Source organism: Pleuronectes platessa, chromosome 24 (genome assembly GCF_947347685.1).
Source record: "Pleuronectes platessa chromosome 24, fPlePla1.1, whole genome shotgun sequence".
Lineage (NCBI taxonomy): Eukaryota > Metazoa > Chordata > Actinopteri > Pleuronectiformes > Pleuronectidae > Pleuronectes > Pleuronectes platessa.
This window is the reverse complement of record NC_070649.1, coordinates 4,757,184-4,774,600: the sequence shown is the minus strand read 5'-3', so window position 1 is coordinate 4,774,600 and position 17,417 is coordinate 4,757,184. Positions and strand designations below refer to the sequence as shown.

At 42.5% G+C, this 17,417-nt stretch overlaps 1 protein-coding gene across 2 annotated transcripts in view; it reads left to right on the top strand.

Moving 5' to 3' along the window:
- The window catches only part of LOC128431222 (fibroblast growth factor 14), a 48,768-nt gene that overhangs the window by 23,285 nt on the left and 8,066 nt on the right, over positions 1-17,417 (top strand). The window contains exons 1-3 of one of the 2 annotated variants that reach the window (XM_053417480.1): positions 2,140-2,332; positions 9,950-10,060; positions 12,686-12,789. In XM_053417480.1, the coding sequence (XP_053273455.1) occupies positions 2,140-2,332; positions 9,950-10,060; positions 12,686-12,789 (408 nt within the window). Of the gene's footprint in view, positions 1-2,139; positions 2,333-9,949; positions 10,061-12,685; positions 12,790-17,417 lie in introns of those variants that run through there. The other variant, XM_053417481.1, reaches the window with a different exon arrangement.

Sequence of the window (17,417 nt, the reverse complement as noted above, 5' to 3'; positions counted from 1 at the left end):
AATGTGATAAGTCATGCACTTATAATGTTGTAGCTCAGGTGGGCGTAAAGAAGTGTTTCATTTACATGTACATGAATGTGTGTGTGAATAGCTGCATGTGAGTTGTACTGTAAAGATAGAAAAGAGCCATATGAAAGTTAAGCATTTAATGGAAACATTATGGATTTTTAAGCAATGGCGAGAACAATTATTTAAATTATAGCCTCCAGATATTTAGGACTATTATAGCGACCACACTTCCGGTATATGAGACTATATAACACTGTAAGAGATATTGTACAGGTCAAAGTGGTGCAGAACATATGAAATATTCAGTTCCACTGAGTTATATCACACTATGTTAACCACACCAGGGCACCTGCTGCCGGTGACGTCGCCCCAACACCTCCACAAACACACTAACACACGCACACACGCATACAGACACACACCGGTTGTTTTTGGGAGTGTGTGCTTGGCGCGTGGCTCAAGCGGTTCCACAGAGCGCTCGCGCTTTCGTTCATCAAACTACCGAAAAGGACCATGACAGAAGCATCCGGTCATCTCTTTCAAAATAATATAGATTATTAAATATCGTAAATACCGAATAGGAATATAGGTTTTGTGTTCTATTTGAAATGATATCCCATGTGCGACTTTTGTAGACCTATAATGTTTAAAAAGAGTTTAAAAATAAACCATTGCAACTAAACGTCAATGTTGAATAGGAGCAAGGACGTCATAAAAGAGGACTAGAAGAATCATGATATAGGGTCACTAAATAAAAGCAGCTAACAAAGCAGGACAACTTTATGCAATCTGTAAAATTGATTTAAAAGACAAACGCATATTATCATGTATTCATTTCCTATTCATCACTGTTTGTGTATAGTGTCTATTGTTTATCTTTTGCACTATTCTCAAGTCAATGTTCGCCATATGTTGTTTACAATATAACTACATAGATAGTTGAACTGGGGTCAAATTCCCTGGATGTGCATAATTACTTGGCCAAATAAGGTGGATTCTGATATTATCAATAAAACAGATTTCCCCATATATATATATATGAAAAAAGGGATACACTTTAACAAACGTGTGTAATAGGGTATGCCATATAAGTATGAAATAATTATGTATTGTATTTTCTAAAGTGATCTCGATACGATTATAATTGGCCCCTTGATGGCAGCAACAAGTAGTAACATAACAGACAAATAAAATATGGCTGAATAATAATAATAAAATTGTCAAATGGGGCGTCAATGCAAGACTATTATTTCATTTATAGAGCCCGTAATCCAAGGAGCTGACCACAGACATATAAAACAACAAGGAGGGGAAATGAATTGAAAACAATCAAAATCAGAAAGCACAGTTCAAAAGATTTAAAGAATGGTAGATATGTTCATATATCTGCATAGCCAACAATTTCTGAAACGGTTGAAAACCTTTTAGAGAAAAAGATGGGTCCCATATGGAGCTTTAACTTTGAAAGAGACACCGCCCAGTTTCCGGTGCTGCTCTCGGTGTCTCGCGCTGGTTTTACGCAGCTGGATCGGCTGGCGGCGGCACGCGCGCCTCGGGGTGCACAAGTGGACGTTCACCGGAGGAGAGAGAGGACACCGTTCAGCGGAGGAGAGAGAGGACACCATTTACTGGAGGAGAGAGAGAGGACACCATTTACCGGAGGAGGGAGAGGACACCATTCACCGGAGGAGAGAGAGCACACCGTTCACCGGGGGAGGCTCCGCCGGTTTCCTTCTCCTCGCCTCCCGACCATGGGGACACCAGGTGACACACGGGCTCCGGTACATTCGGTGGGAGGAGCGGCGCAGTGACAGCCGCTGCTCCCCGGCTGACAGAGCGCCCGGTGAAACGTGACGGACAGGTGAACCGCTGCGCGTCTCCAACCGATGGCCCGGGGGTTACCGACCACCCGAAATATGCTGTAACGTGAAGTGCGGGGGTTTATTCAAGTCTTTACTGCGATCCCACCGCAAGTATGGGGCTGTAATAGCCGCTGGAGCGGAGACACCAGGGGCTTCGTGTCTGCTTGTGTCCGCGCTCCGCTCCGTCCCCTCCGGTCGACACGGCTGAAGGGACCGGAGACGCGGACGGAGACCGGGCTGTTTGTGTGGCGGCTCTTTCGGCGGAGACATGGCAGCGGCTATCGCCAGCGGGTTGATCCGGCAGAAGCGACAGGCCAGGGAGCAACACGCCCACCGACCGACCCCGCACCGGCGGCGGAAGAGCCCCGGTAAGAAGCCGGGGCTGTGCAACGGGAACCTGGTCGACATCTTCTCCAAAGTCCGGATCTTTGGCCTGAAGAAGAGGAGGCTACGGAGGCAAGGTGCGACGGGCAGACGCGCACATGCATGCACACGCACACTGGCACATGCATATTGATAACCGAGAGCGCACGCACGGATACACTTTTACGCGCGTCCGCAATCATGGCTCCACTGGCACCTTCACACGCGCACGCCTCGGCTGGTGCATGCATGTGTGCTCATACACGCGCATGCACCCCAATCACGCATAAACCCAAACTGACACACTCGTCCCTCTCTCTTCCTCAATTCTGTTTTGACACACGCGCACACACACACTGTCATGTCTTGCAGTGCCCCACGGTTCAGTAGTTTTCAGCTACATCCATTATTGAAGCCAAAGATTAGTCTGTCTAGTCTCTCTCTCTCTCTCTCTCTCTCTCTCTCTCTCTCTCTCTCTCCTCATGCATCTCTACCTCACTCTCTAATTTTCAGCTCATAATACAAAATGCCCCATCACCAAGATCAGACTTTGCCATAACACCCCAAAACATGTCGGAACACAATGACGCCCCTCGCTCTTATTTTGAAATTGCACTTAGCTTTGTGTAAGTCTGATTTTTTTTTTTCTCTTTCATCAGAATCTCTCCAAAATCTAACTTAACGTCATTGTCAAATTATGGGATGGATGTGTCTGTGCATATGGAAGGGATTTATATATGGAAGCGAATGCAAATTCACAAGTGTTGTGATTGTGTGTCTTGGTAAACGTTGAAAAGCCGAGGCGATAAGTGCCGTTGTAATCAATTGATTGTGTGAGAAGCCAGCAGGTGACAGCGTACGGAGGGAGGAGAGACGGAGGAAGGAAATGAGGGAAGGAAGAGTAGGACGAGATAGAGGGGAGGCAAACGTGAGGAGTCATGTTGATGGGCATTGGTTTTCACCAGTTTGGGCTGGTGATTGACGGCCGTCGGTGGCATCACCAGAATTCCAGCTCTCTGTGGGAACTGAAGGTGATCTCCTCTTTTCGTCCTCTTCCTCCCTTTTTTTAGTTTGTCACCTCCTTTCCTTTAATTTCCTCCCCCTTTTTTTCTTTTTTCCCCTCCTACCTTTCGCCCTCACGTCCTTTCTACATTTCTACTTACCTTCCATCCCTTTTTGTCCTTCCAGTCTTCAATAACAACCTCCTCCCCTCTTAATTTGTCCTCCCCTTTTTCTCACCTTCCTCCCGACTGCAGATCTTTTCAACCCTTCTTCACACTCCATTTTTATTTTACCCCCTCCTCTCCATTTTTCCTTCTCTTATTTTGCCTCGACCTCCATGTTATCCACACTTCCTCATTGTTCCTTTCTTTTCCGTTTTTGTCTCTCCTTGTCCTGCACCTCCTTTTGTCCTTCATCCTCTCACCCTTCTTAAATCACCCAATCTTCCTTTCCTATACCTCAGAGCTGCTCCTCGTTCCCTTAGTTCCTCTCCTTTCTCCTTCCTTCATCTTTTCTTTTCCTCCTCCGTCTCATCACATGTTGCCTATAGGCCCTCTTTTTCCACTTTCCCCATTTTGTTGTCACATCATCTTCTTTCTCCTTTTCGTTGTGTTTCTTCATTCTCCTCTCCTCCAGTCCACCCCATAGCTTAAATCTTAACATCCCCTCTTCCAGCCTCATTTTACACCCTCCCTTTCCTTTCTTGTTGGGGGGACAACAGCCTCATCTCCTTTCCTCTTCCCTTCTCTCCTCTCCTCTTCTTTTTTCACCTTTCTCCTTCTCTCAATCCTCAGCTCATCGCCTTCCACATATACCTTTGCTCTTTTCATCCTTCCTCCAGGCTTCTCCCTTATTTTTTTCTTCTTTCAACCCCTCTTTCCAGCAACCTCTTTTCCCACCTCCCTCCTCTCTGTTCCCAGCTGTGAGAGCTGCTGCTGAAAGCTTGGCAATGTCCACAATCTCCCCGCTCAGTGTGTGTGTTTGTGTGTGTGTGAGAGAGATTTGCCAACATCCCCTACTGTCTTCCAGAGGTTTTGTGAAGGAGAGACAGACAGACCCAACTCTAAATGATGTTCAGCCTTCATTATAATCATCGTCAAATATTGTGTTCAAAAATAAGTTCTAGTAATTAGACCTTTTGAGCAGAGAATACATAAAAAGGATTTGACTCCTTCGTATGAACCCAGTGGTGAATCAGCATCACTTCATAGCTGTGAACCCACCTGAAACTACTCCACCAGTCCGACTGCAAGTTGAGGATTTGATTGTGACACAATGGGTGGGATTTCCCTACCAAATTAAAAGATTATCCCACAAAAATATTGGCTTTGGTCTCTTGGGTCAAAAAGAAATCATGCGGCCTTGAGAAAAATCCCACCGGCTGAGTCATAACATCGTGATGTATTATAATTTTACACACAATCACTGAGATGCACTTTAACATCAAATAGGGGTTTTAAGCCAAAAATAGGTATATTTTACATTATGTTTTTATAAATGAGCACAGATGATATCAGAAGATGAGGCATGTTCTGGAGATCGATGAGAGACAATAGCAAACAATTGCAGCAGCTTCCTCAGACATTTGCGTCACACAAAGAAGGACAGAGAGATTGAAATGTGACTGATTTCAGTCTGCGTGCAGCAAAAGGCAGTTTCTGTTCTCCTCTGACAGATGGACGCCAGGCAGGTGAACTGCTATTTCGAATAATAAAAGCAGCAAGAAATGCCACAGCTGTCAGCTGGAGTGATATTTACTTAATGCTGGAAAATATAGACTTTGTTTTTCTCAGAGAAACAAAGAAGCCGCAGGAGTGTGTATCTATGCGGATGTAGACTTTTTTTTATCATGGATAAATAAATCCATACATTTTCTTGATAAATGTATTCGTCTATAATATCACTCATGACCAGATTATCCAATGTATTCAAGTGTTGCTATGATACAAATCAGTCCATAACGCCTCAAAAGACACTAAAAACTAGATTTCAAGTTGGACAATATAACTTCTTACATATTAAATTAAACTGCAAACCAAGAATTATTCTGTTTCAAGCTCTCCAAATATAATCAGTGACAAAAAAGTTTTTTTCTCATAACCCAACTCAAAAAGGACGTTTACTAGACTTACAATTAGCCAATATGTTGTTGTGTCTAGTCCTCACCTTTTGTCATGAACTCCGTGTCGTAGAGATTTTGGATATTCCAGAATAAGGAAGATGAGGAAGAATTGAAGAATTTTGTCTCCTGTCTGATGCTCTCCAAATATAATACACAACAAAAGAGTTCTCTTTCTAAAATACCACCCAAGAAAAAGGAAACTTTTATAAAATTACAATTAACCGATTTGCCCTCGTCATTAAGATTTAGCATATGCCAGAATAAGCAATTACTGCAGGAGATGAGGAAGGACCGAAAAATCGTTGCTGCTTATTTATATCGATAGAAGCAATTTGCACGTTTTCATGCACCTGATAAGGACCCCCCCCCCCCCGCAGCAGAGATCTGCCTGAATAAAAAAGAAAAGCCTCTAAACATGTGATCAAAGACTTAAAAAATGTGAATCAGCGTTTTCTCAGGACAAGCAGTCGGAAGTATTTCCCCCAGCCGGCCTGAGATGAACAGCAAACCAGGGCAAACAAGAAGAGGGCTAAATAAAACGACTTCACAGCTGCTCTGGTGCCATGAACCTGAACCAGACGCACAGCTAGAAAACACTGTTTCCTCCATCTCAGAAAAGAAAAACCAATATTTTTACATCAAGAAAGCTGAAGAATGTTATTCCGTGCGGGACAGATCTAAAGCTCTGTGGTTCACACAATGATTGACAGGCTTTCAGTACAGGTTGTTCTCATGCCTTTCAGTCGATACGTAATCATAAGCAGAATCTCAAAATCCATATCGGTGCATTAAAGCTGAAGGCAATGGCAATATGAGGTGCAGACATTTGATCATAATGTCTCATTAAGTCCAAATTATGTTTCTGAGTTTGTTATTTATTAGCTAGAGACATAAACAAACTGCATCATTGCGGCTATATCACACATGAAGTCCATTAACAGAGACTAAACCTGATCTGAATGGACGAACAGTGTCTGTATTTTAACGAGAAGTCTGCCCTTTTCAGCACCATGAGCCTTGGTCTCATCAGTAATCACTCTGATGTAAATGAGGGTAGTTGCTGGTCGTGAAAGGCTTTTGTTTGGAGAGATTGTGTGTGTGTGTGTGTGTGTGTGTGTGTGTGTGTGTGTGTGTGTGTGTGTGTGTGTGTGTGTGTGTGTGTGTGTGTGTGTGTGTGTGTGTGTGTGTGTGTGTGTGTGTGTGTGTGTGTATTTAAAAAGACGAAGGTCTTCGCTGCATCGCTTGTATGAGATCACAGTGTATACTTTGTATCGGGGTGAATCAACAGACAATATGACATGTCAAATTAGCGTGGCCGCCTGACGGGGACTGATTGAATCAAATCACATCATGGTGAAAGTGTGTGTGTCTGTGTGTGTCTGTGTGTCTGTGTGCACTGTATGTGTGCTGGTCTGTGTGGATGGGGGAATACCCTTCCACTGGAACAGTCTGGAACCACAAGACTGTTGCCATGGCAACGTGAGGATGGGAATTTCCCTAGTAACAGACGGGATATGAAGATACTGCTAAGAATGGGAACATCACCTTGACGACTGTGGGAATGTCACTGTGGCGACGGTCGTCCACGTCAGGCCGGTCTCGGGGTAAATGGACCAATGGACAAGAGACGGGTGGACAGACGTGTAAATAGAGGATGATGCAGCAGGACAGTCCCTCGTGGAGACGCATTGATTTCTCATCCATTACAGCAGGGAGTTATGCAAACGCCTCCATTTCAATTCAATTTCAGATTTATTCTTATGGCGCCACATCACAACATGCATTATCTCCAGGCACTTTACATAGTAAGATTAAGACATTACAATATTATAGAGAGAGACCCAACTGTTCCCATAATGAGCAGACAGAAACTTTTAACAGGAAGAAACTTCCAGAACTGGACTGGCTCACCTGGAGAAGCCTTAGGAGCAACTCTCTATCAAAGAGTAAAGTTATGATTTAATGTCAACTGCCTATTAAACGTTTGGTGCTGCTTATTAAAAGTTTAGTACTATGTTTATTATGGGACTTATTAAACGCACATGGGTAATAACTTAACATTTATTACTGCGTTTATTATGGCGTTTATTAAATGTCTGACCCTACAGTTTAACGAGGAACCTAAATTATAGTTTTGCTTTTTTACAGTCGCAGTTGACTCTTGTTTTGCAGAATAACAACTCTCTCTCTCTCTCTCTCTCTCTCTCTCTCTCTCTCTCTCTCTCTCTCTCTCTCTCTCTCTCCCTCTCTCCTGCACACGCTGGTAGCTAAATGCCCAGTGGTGCTTATTAAACAATTGACCCAGGAGTATACAATACTCCACTGTCCACATCATTTGAAACTGTAATACTTGGAATAGAAATGATAATTAAAAATCTACATGAAGATAAATTAAACCAAACAAGATGAATGATGACTGGTGACTAAATTAAGATTTTGGATTATATTGTTTTGTTAAACCTCTGTTTAGATGTAATTGTTATTGTAGCTATTCACATATTAGATAAAGAGGATTCAAGACAAAATATTAATTTATATTTGAGTAAATTTATGTTGGAACAATATAATTTAATTATTGTGTCGGCCTCACTCATAAAACAGATGTAACAGAATATACTTGATGTAAGCATGATGAAAAGTTAGAACGTCAAACATTTCTCAAAAGGGCATAACAAGAAAAAGTTTTAAACTTTCGGGAGACTTAGCCAATGTGTACAAAGACCTGAAAAGAAATAACATATTTGAGATTATACAGTATATTCAAATTCTGGGAAAATTATACTTTTGAGCATAAAGGGTCAGGCTTCTGGTGATTATGTAAACAGAGTACTGACAACATACAGAGAGCTTTTTTTTAATATATCAAATTGAGGAGAGGTATTAACAAATTGCAACTGACATGTACCTGCAGTAATATATCAAGTATTTCAATAGATGAAATGCAGAAGATACGACATGTTTCAGAGAACGATGAGACAATAACAGCAGCAGCATCTTCAGATTGTGCGTCACACAAACAAGGACAGAGAGATTGAAACAGGACTGAATTCAGTCTGTGCGCAGCAGCGGGCGGTTTCTGCTCTCATGCTGTCGGCTTTACGTGAATGAAAATATACACCGTGCTGCATCGTGACAAAATATTGGAAATAACAGTTTCACTGGGGAATGAAAAATCAAATGTTCTGATTTCATGTGATCTGCGCAGGCTCCTCACAGTGGAGGGTGATCCCTGCCAGTAAATGTAATTGCCGGCTCTCTGCTATAACTAGGATTCGTTTTCGACGGCACCACACAACACGCAAAAAATCATGTGAAGGGAATATTGTCTGTTCCAGCACTGGTTACATTCTTCACGGCTTCTCTTCTCTCCTTCTGCCCTGTTGCACAAGATGGATCCCTCACAAAGATGGAAAACACCCCTGCCTCTCTCCCTCACACACACACACCCACACATAGAACTGGGTCAGTCTTGGCTTTTTTTTCTGTCTTTATGCATTAGGGTACTATTACCCATTCCCCCTTTCTCTCTCAGAAACACACACAAACACATATGTTCAAAGGGGATCCCTCCCTCCCCCCCCCCCCCCCCCCCCCCCCCGCTGATGGATGCCCCGGCAAAGATGAAATCACTGCTGTGTGTGGAGGAAGAATGGGTGTGGTCACATGTGCGTGTGCGTGAGAAGCCGTATCAAACAATAAGTGTCACCAACCAACGTCTGTGTGTGTTTGTGTGGAAAAAGCGTCACTGGATCCACAGGAGAAGGTGTGATGAGGGGTAGTGAGCCTGTCTGTACCTGTCGAAGATGCTCCACTGTTAAAACACCAGTTGTGCCTCATTCTGAGCAGCTACAGTTTCATTTCGTTTTTATTTCAATAATTTCTGGTTTGATTGCGAGTTGCAGGAATCAAACAGCGAGCGGCAAAAGCGAGGGCTGCTTAATTGTCTCGATATGAAATAGCCGAGAGCGCCTGCGTTTCAACTAAACATGAAAAAAATCATAATGACTTTCTTCTCCTTGCAATATTAGATGTGATTATGTAAACATCCCATCTAATATTTTAGAGAACAGTAACATCATATATTGTCTGCAATATATAATGCTTCAGACAAACAAACTCCACAGAATTATCTGCCTGTAAACTAAACTATTGGTCAATAGCAAACTAAATATGACGGCTACAATGCGACAACACAGCTGCTCTTTACTATCAGTGGTTCAGAAATAAATTATCAGCGTTATTCGAGTGGAACAATGACGGCGAAGGAAGGATTAGTCCAAGAATCCTGTAATGGATTGGATGTGCTTGACTAGTCTCTCCAGAGGAAATCCCTCAGGATGCAGCAGGTGACATGTGGCCACATTGTACTTCTTTAATGCTGCACCGCGCTGTATCCCCAACGTGGCCTTCTGGGAATGTGTGCGGAAATTGAATTCACAGGACAAATTTGTGCATAACTTGTTCTCCAGAAACTGACGACGCTTATTTAAAGTTTCACTTGAGCGTATGACGTCTAACATGTCCTGATTTGAAGTTGAATTCTTAAAAAAAAGGCCCGTGTGGTTCTCTCTGTTCTGTCTGTGTTATATAGAACCACAGCTGAAGGGCATAGTGACGAGGTTGTTCTGCAGACAGGGCTTCTATCTCCAGATGGGCCAGGATGGAAGTATGGACGGGACCAAAGACGACAGCACCAACTCCTGCAAGTAGACACACGACACACACACACACATGCGCACACACACATTTACTATCATATATATATGTATATGATATTCAATATGCTAAGAGCTTGTAAATGGGCATTTCTCCAAGGTAAACCTGCTTAAACAAATAAATAACAGCAATTGTGTTTTGATAGAAAAGTACTGCTATTTAACTACTTATTTACTCAACATAATGAGAAAAACATTTTTAATTAAGAAATTGGCAGGGTTGCAAAATGTTCACCTACTATACATCATAATTCATTTGCTTTCTTTTATCCACTCTTAGTGATTCAATATCCGCACATAGTAAATTAAGTTTAACAGGGTTGAAGTCAGTTTAGTTTTGGGAAATGACGTGGCAAGAGTGACTTTACATGTTTATTTAACATTTTAGTATATCATTTAAGCAAAAACCTCTATCCTTACTAAAAGCAAGGGGCCTGAATCCCAGAGATGTATTTCTGTTTAAAAAAACAAGAGCGATTACTGAAAAAAGGTTTAAATTACATCGTGTCACAGGGGAGAAAAAACGATGCGTTCCAAATGCAGCTCTCTGCTCAGCCAGCTGCACATTACACCACTCACTCTACAGAAAAGGGAGGATCTGTAATCCACAGCAACATATGCATTTGTTTTAAGTGGCTCTTGCATAACCCTTCAATTCCCAGAGAAGCTACCAACATATTGTACAGCTACCCCACCTACCATTTTAAGAATGCTGGTTTAGAATGACAGTCATTTTAAAGGTCGGCATTTGATCGACATTCACAGCATATGAAACCATAAAGTGTTTTTATAACAGCTCTGTTTGGGACATTTCATATAGAGAGCAGGCGGTGCGGTTTCAGAGTGTAACACTGAAAGCGACAAGCGGCTGCTCGGGGCATTTCATTTTTAAGGCTTTTTGTTTTGTTAGACCTCTGCACCGACACAGCCTTCAGGGAGGAGCTGCAAATGGACGGCGTATCGTCAAATGTAGCTTTCTCCGTATTCTAGCATGCAACTCTTGGAGAAAAAAGATAGTCAGTGATAACTAAAGCAGCAAACTCACTGGTCCAAAGTGTCCTGGTTGCTGTCTGTCAGGCGCCTGTTGCAGCTACGTCCCACTTGTGTACTATGATTGATTTATTTATGTCTTCACGTCTCCATTTTGTCACATTTCTGCCACGGCTCTGTGTGCACATCAAACAGAATTTACTGCAACTCGCGCTTGTTTCAAAGCGTCACTTTATCTCGCCGGGGAGACATCAGCGACATTTCCTACAGCATTCCAAAGAAGTTGTGTTACCACCTCTAATCAGCTGGGTGCTCATCCTCATGTCATTGAGTCCTGTGCACGAGCGTGATCCAGGTTCAGAATGATTACCTGCAGCTGGATCTATGCACATTTAAATAATATTTCCTGCTCAACCCTGAACGCTGTAAATGCTCTTTAGAGAGATTCAGTAATAGTATCTGTGCAGCTCTGATAATAAGGACTCTGCTATGTGGATATTGAGAAAGATGCACTGCTGTGGAGGCAGAATACTCACATGAGGATATTTGAAAGCAAGGTATCAAACTCACAGCATGAAATGACAATATCTGTACATGCTACGGCCAAAACCAATCCGATCCCTGAGATGAGACAAACAATACAGCTCAAGATCCAATATAAAAAAGAAGTGGAGATGAAACACACTTTGTGGACAATACAAATTCTATCAGTGAGAGGATTCAAATAGGCGAATGGGGCAGGAAGATCAAACCACAGCCACAATCTGGTAATCTTATGGAAAAACAAATCATTCCGAAATTTTTCAAAACTTCCCCAAGTGGAGACGGTGAAGATGAGTGGAGAAACCTCGTGGTGACTTCAAATACAGGGAAAATTGTGTTTTTAAAATATGTATAAAAAAAGTTAACCAGCTTTACATTGGGATATTTGCACATTTACCCACACTGAAATACAATTACTGTAAAATATTAACATTGAACCATATTTTTTTGTAAACATGAATAGAGGCAGGTTTTACTTTAGATTTATCTGTTTCTATCGTACCATCTGGACTCTCTGAGCTATCCGCAGGCTAATCAATATGAGTCTAAGAGGTCAACAGGTTGATGAGCTGCCATTTAAAGTGACCACAGAAATTCACCATCTTCTGAAAGGTCACAGCAATGGACGGCCAATAATCCACAGAATTATTGTCCAATTTGAATATAAGGGGAGCTACACACATGAATAGATCACAATAGAGGTATTGTAATTATAATAATATTCAATATTCATCGTTCTTTTTGTTGTTGTTTTAAATGTTCTAGTGTAGCTCCTCTATTGTGAAGTAACATGAGTATTTGGGTATGATGAGAATTTCTAGTTAAAGCAGTGGGTTGAATTTTCAGTCAGTGTTCTGCAGGCATCTTCTTTTGCAGACTCTAAAAGCCCTGCAAGCAGCCCCCCCGAGGGTGAACTGCTTTATCACCTCACCAAACCAGTGGAGCAACAGACGAACATTTCAGCTATCCGAACAAACACACACCACACACACACACACACACACACACACACACACACACACACACACACACACACATAGACGCACATGAAAATAAATGTTCCTGTGTTTTGTCTCCAGCTCTGTTTAACTTAATTCCTGTGGGTCTGAGAGTCGTGGCCATCCAGTCAGTCAAGACTGGCCTCTACATCGCCATGAATGGAGAGGGTCACCTCTATTCCTCGGTGAGCATACGTACAAACACAAACATACACACACACACATAAGCAAATGCTGGCCAGTTTGTGACATGTCACGGTGCACAGAGCGTTAGGCCCTGCTGTCGTGGAGCTGGGCAGAGGCTGTATGTCATTCTTATTGCTCATTTCTTTTTTGTACAGCAGCCAGTCCTGCCGGAGGCTCACAATAATGTTTGCTTTTGGGAAACTGTTGCACTTTATTGGAAATGTGTCAGGTCCCAGGTGTTTGGTTTTGATCTGTGTCGTAAAGTGTTCCAGGATTTCAATAAGAGACAATCAGACATATCATAGAATCTCTGGTAATTTATTTGTAACCTCCAGAAGGGAAAGATTTTAATAACATCAAATTGGTAATTTATTTTCACTTAATCTAACAAGTTGCTTTGCAGTGATTCAGGAAGAGAAGCTTTTAACTGTCGTGTAATAAGCAGATTGGGCCAATTTGTCAGGGGGATGGATTCAAGATGTTTTCCACCTGATTCCTTTAACATTTTCACTCTTCTCCAGTATATGGATATATTCTAAATTTAGTTAAGCTTAAGCTTATTGGATTTTTAGGGGACTTTTCGGCCTTGATCCTTGGTTTTCTCTATCATTTCATCTAATCATTTAAAGTAACATACTAACAACAGATTTCCTCCTGCTTTCTTCTCATTACTCTGCTTTATGGAGCACTGTGTGATTCTAGCTGCTGTATGAACCATAGCTCCCTCTCTCTCCAGAGACTTGAGTCTTTCTGCAGGGCGGCTCCTGCCCTGTCTGAAGGACCGCTATACTCCGAGCAAACAAAGGGAAATCAATAATGAGCGCTTTAAACAAATCTTTATCTAAATCCTACAATATGCAACTTACATTCAGGCTTAAAATTAAAGTCGAATTTGTGGGACAATAAAATCAAGTCCTTATGAATGTTGTTCCAAAGTAGTGGCACAGAGTCGCAAGTGATAAATTCTTAAAGATCAATCTAGAAGGAAAAGGAAAACGTGTCCAGATAAAAATTATATGAACTTTCTTTTTCGTTCTTGTGAAACGCCTGGCTGTGTTTATGATTGAGACAAGAATACAGAGTCAGAGCCAGCGGTGCATTATAACACAAGAGGGTGGAGGTGGTGAAGAGCAAGTGGAGGGGTGGAGGACAGAGGGGAGGTAAGGTAGATGCGTAGGGACCGACCGCAAGGAGATCTGCTCGAGCAGAATATGAATTATTTCCACGTTGACTCTTCGGAGAGAGTTCACACTCCTTCACTGATGTCTCTTCTACATCACATCGTCCCTCTTACTTCCCCTCCATTTCTTTGAGATGACAGGTGCAGGAGAGGAGTGGAAAGGAGGCGATGGGTGGAGGAGAAGACGGGCAAGGTGATGGAGAGAGGAGGCGAAAGTGGGTGGGTGGGAGGGAGAAAGGAAAAAGAAGAGAGAGGAGAAAAGATGAAAGGAGGGAAATGAAAGGGAGAGGTGAGAGGAATAAAGGTGAGGCCAGAACAAAACATGAAAAAAAAAGACTGAGCGAGGAGAAGAAAGGATTGGGTGGGAGGCAGAAGAAAAGAGGTGGGGAAGAAATGGGACATGGAGGTATAATGAGAGGAAAAAGGTGTGAAGGGAGTAAAAAGGTTGCATACAGAAGATGAAAAAGGGGCAGTGGAAGGAGGGAAATTGGTGGTGGAGGAGAACAAATGTAAAAAGTTTGCAGAGAGGAGGAAAGAATGGAGATGAAGGAAATCAACGGTTATAGACAGAAAAGAAGAACGATGGAAAGAAGAAAGAAGATGGACAGGAAGGAGGACGAAACATGGGGAGGCGTCAAGGAATAAAGAGATGGAGCAACGGGAGGAAATGGTTTATAAGATAAAGAGGAAGAAAGTAAATAGCTGTGGACGGGGATGAGAGGAAGAGAAAGAAAGGAGATCTGTGCTGCTCTGCTCGTCTTACTCAGCCTGACGCTGAAAGTCACAGATGCATGAGGGCTGCCTGTAAATAATTGAAGAGGGGGAGTTCCCCCAAACACACACACACACACACACACACACACACACACACACACACTAAACACACTGTAGAAATCCCCTCTAAAGCTGCGTCGACGGAAAATGTGAATGTTTGATCATGTTCCAGTTCAGCGACTGAGGTGCAGGCAGCGACATGACAACAAATACATCAATTAAATACAGCAGGTCTAATTTATCGTGATGTCACCGCTTCCTGTTGTTTAATTGGTTGCTGCTGCGAAGGTCCCGACAAGTGTTCTGTGCGGTGACGGTGCCTGCGCTGACGCTCATTAAACATTATATCGCTGTTTGTTTTATCCTGGTCGTTCGCTTTAATGTATTTTTGTAATTGGTTCGGTTCAGGTTCACACCCACCAAGCAGCTTATTTATTGAGTTTCTTCATTTCTTTTATCCTCCCAGCTTTGTTAATGTGGAGGTGTCAGGAAGTCGATACAAATCAGATTCCAGTTCCTGTAACTCCGCCAAAAACACACGGGGCAGTTGTCCCCACTCTTTGTTATATCGTGTTCCAGATAGATCATTATTCTGCAGCGGTTGGCCCTCATAAGAACTTGTATGTCTCAATATGCTGGGTAGAAGGTGTTAAAACATTTCTTCTTGTAGTTTCTTGGTTTTCTTATGTTCACTCATGTTAAGTTTTTCTGCTGCTGCTGCGAAAGAAAGTTAACAAACACATAGAAGAACAAATAACCTGAGATTACGATTTTTACATCCTTTTTGCTCTTATTCAGGTTCATACCTTTAATTGTGTTATTACTTAAAAAAGGTTTAAATGCTCTGAAAACAGCTTTTTCTTTTTGTCATATTTTTGTCAATGTAGTAGCCTATTACTATGATAATGGAAATTCTATTTTATACCCACCCCCTGTCTCAAAAAATAACATACAGGACATGTCCTTGTGTGGTTTGTTCTCCATAGAGCAGAGCGAGTTAAGTCTGAGCCGCCTCTGCTTTCAATGAGATTCTTTATCCTCTAATTGCAAAGTGTTAATGATATGCTGCAAACTTAGTTATACATGGTAGGACCTTCTTATTAATCCCAGATCCCGGGCATCTGGTGGTGTGTCGTTGTGCATGCACGTGCGGCGTGTGCACGTGGGTGGGTTTTTGATGTGTGCACGTGTGTGCGACTAACAGATGGCACAGTGCAATGAGCTGCAATGTGATAATTATGGAGCATGCTGGGGAAAGGGGGCCGAAAAAAAAAAAAAAAAGGTGCTGATGAGTTTGAGACTTGGTGTGTGTTTATGTGCGAATGGAGTGAGGAGAGTGTGTTACTGTGCAGAAATGTATTAAAATGCACATGTCGGTGTGTGTATGTTTGTGCATATGTGTGTATGTCTCAGGGTTGTTAGGGAGGTGTCAGGATGTCGGCACAGAGGTGAAAAAGGAAATTGAGTTTCCTCTAATACGCTGCTATTACTGCTACTCCTACTACTACAAGAATAAGGTGAGATGGGAGGATAAACAATAATATGTGAGGGAGGAAATGATGTACAGGATTTAAAAAGGCTTTCTTGTTGCAGAAAAATCCCCGAGGAGACAAACAAGAACATTTTAATCTTGGGTTTTCTCAAGTACATTTTGTGGATGAAATGAGATAAATACGGTCATGACATAATGTCTAGATCATAACTGAGGCTCTTGTGAGGTTATCTTTTTTAAATCTGAATACTGCTGACTGTCCACCAGCCAAGATTAGAAATGGAAATGTATTCCTCCATGCAAGCTCCTCTAAGTCAGACTGTCAGAGCCCCGGTCTGTCTGCTCGAGAGGCCCCGGGAGCCCAAACACCATCAATTCAAGTCCACTCTCTCTCCGTCTCTTTCATCCGCTTGTTGCTCCTCTTGTTTATTTGCTGATAGCCTTATCTCCTCTTTCTACCTCTGTCCCTTTAAGTCCAGGTATCTTCAGGACACAGAAACGTCTTTAAGTACTGCAGGGGTCGGCAAATAGCCTGCAGTCAAAGATTTAGTTTGAGAAATCCGTCAATATACAGGTGAAGCTTCACAGCGTGGACAGCTCCTGGTGCTGAAACGAAGTCAAAGAAATAACACTCACTATTATAAAGAAAATGAAATCTCTTCGAATTTCATCCTCCACTATTACATCTCACAAATACTTATCCTGGCCCCTCATTAACTTAGGCTTGAGTCTCCTGCAGTGGCCTCAGGGTTCTGACCTGACCCTGAGCTGCATGTCCTCCCAGCTCTCCCTCTCCCCCCCGTCATGCTGCTGTGCTACCTGAGAACCGACTAGCTCTCCTGGTAGTGCTGATGCACTGCACACACATTTGAGATTTACTGTAGTACATGGAAGCTTTTTCTACATTGTGCATCCGTCCTTCCATTTTCTTTTCACATTCTGTACCGCTCTCTCTCATTTTTTCTCTCTCTCTCTCTCTCTCTCTCTCTCTCTCTCTCTCTGTGAGATACAGGTTTTCTTACAACAAGTTGCTTTGAGTGAAAACAAAAGTGTGAGTGTGTACGTAGGCGAGCGCTTCCATTCATTACCCAGCCGGTACGGTACTCAGACAGAGTGAGTCCTGTGATGTCTACATCCAGAAAGATGAGAGGGAGGAGGAGTGGCAGAGAGAATAAATGCTA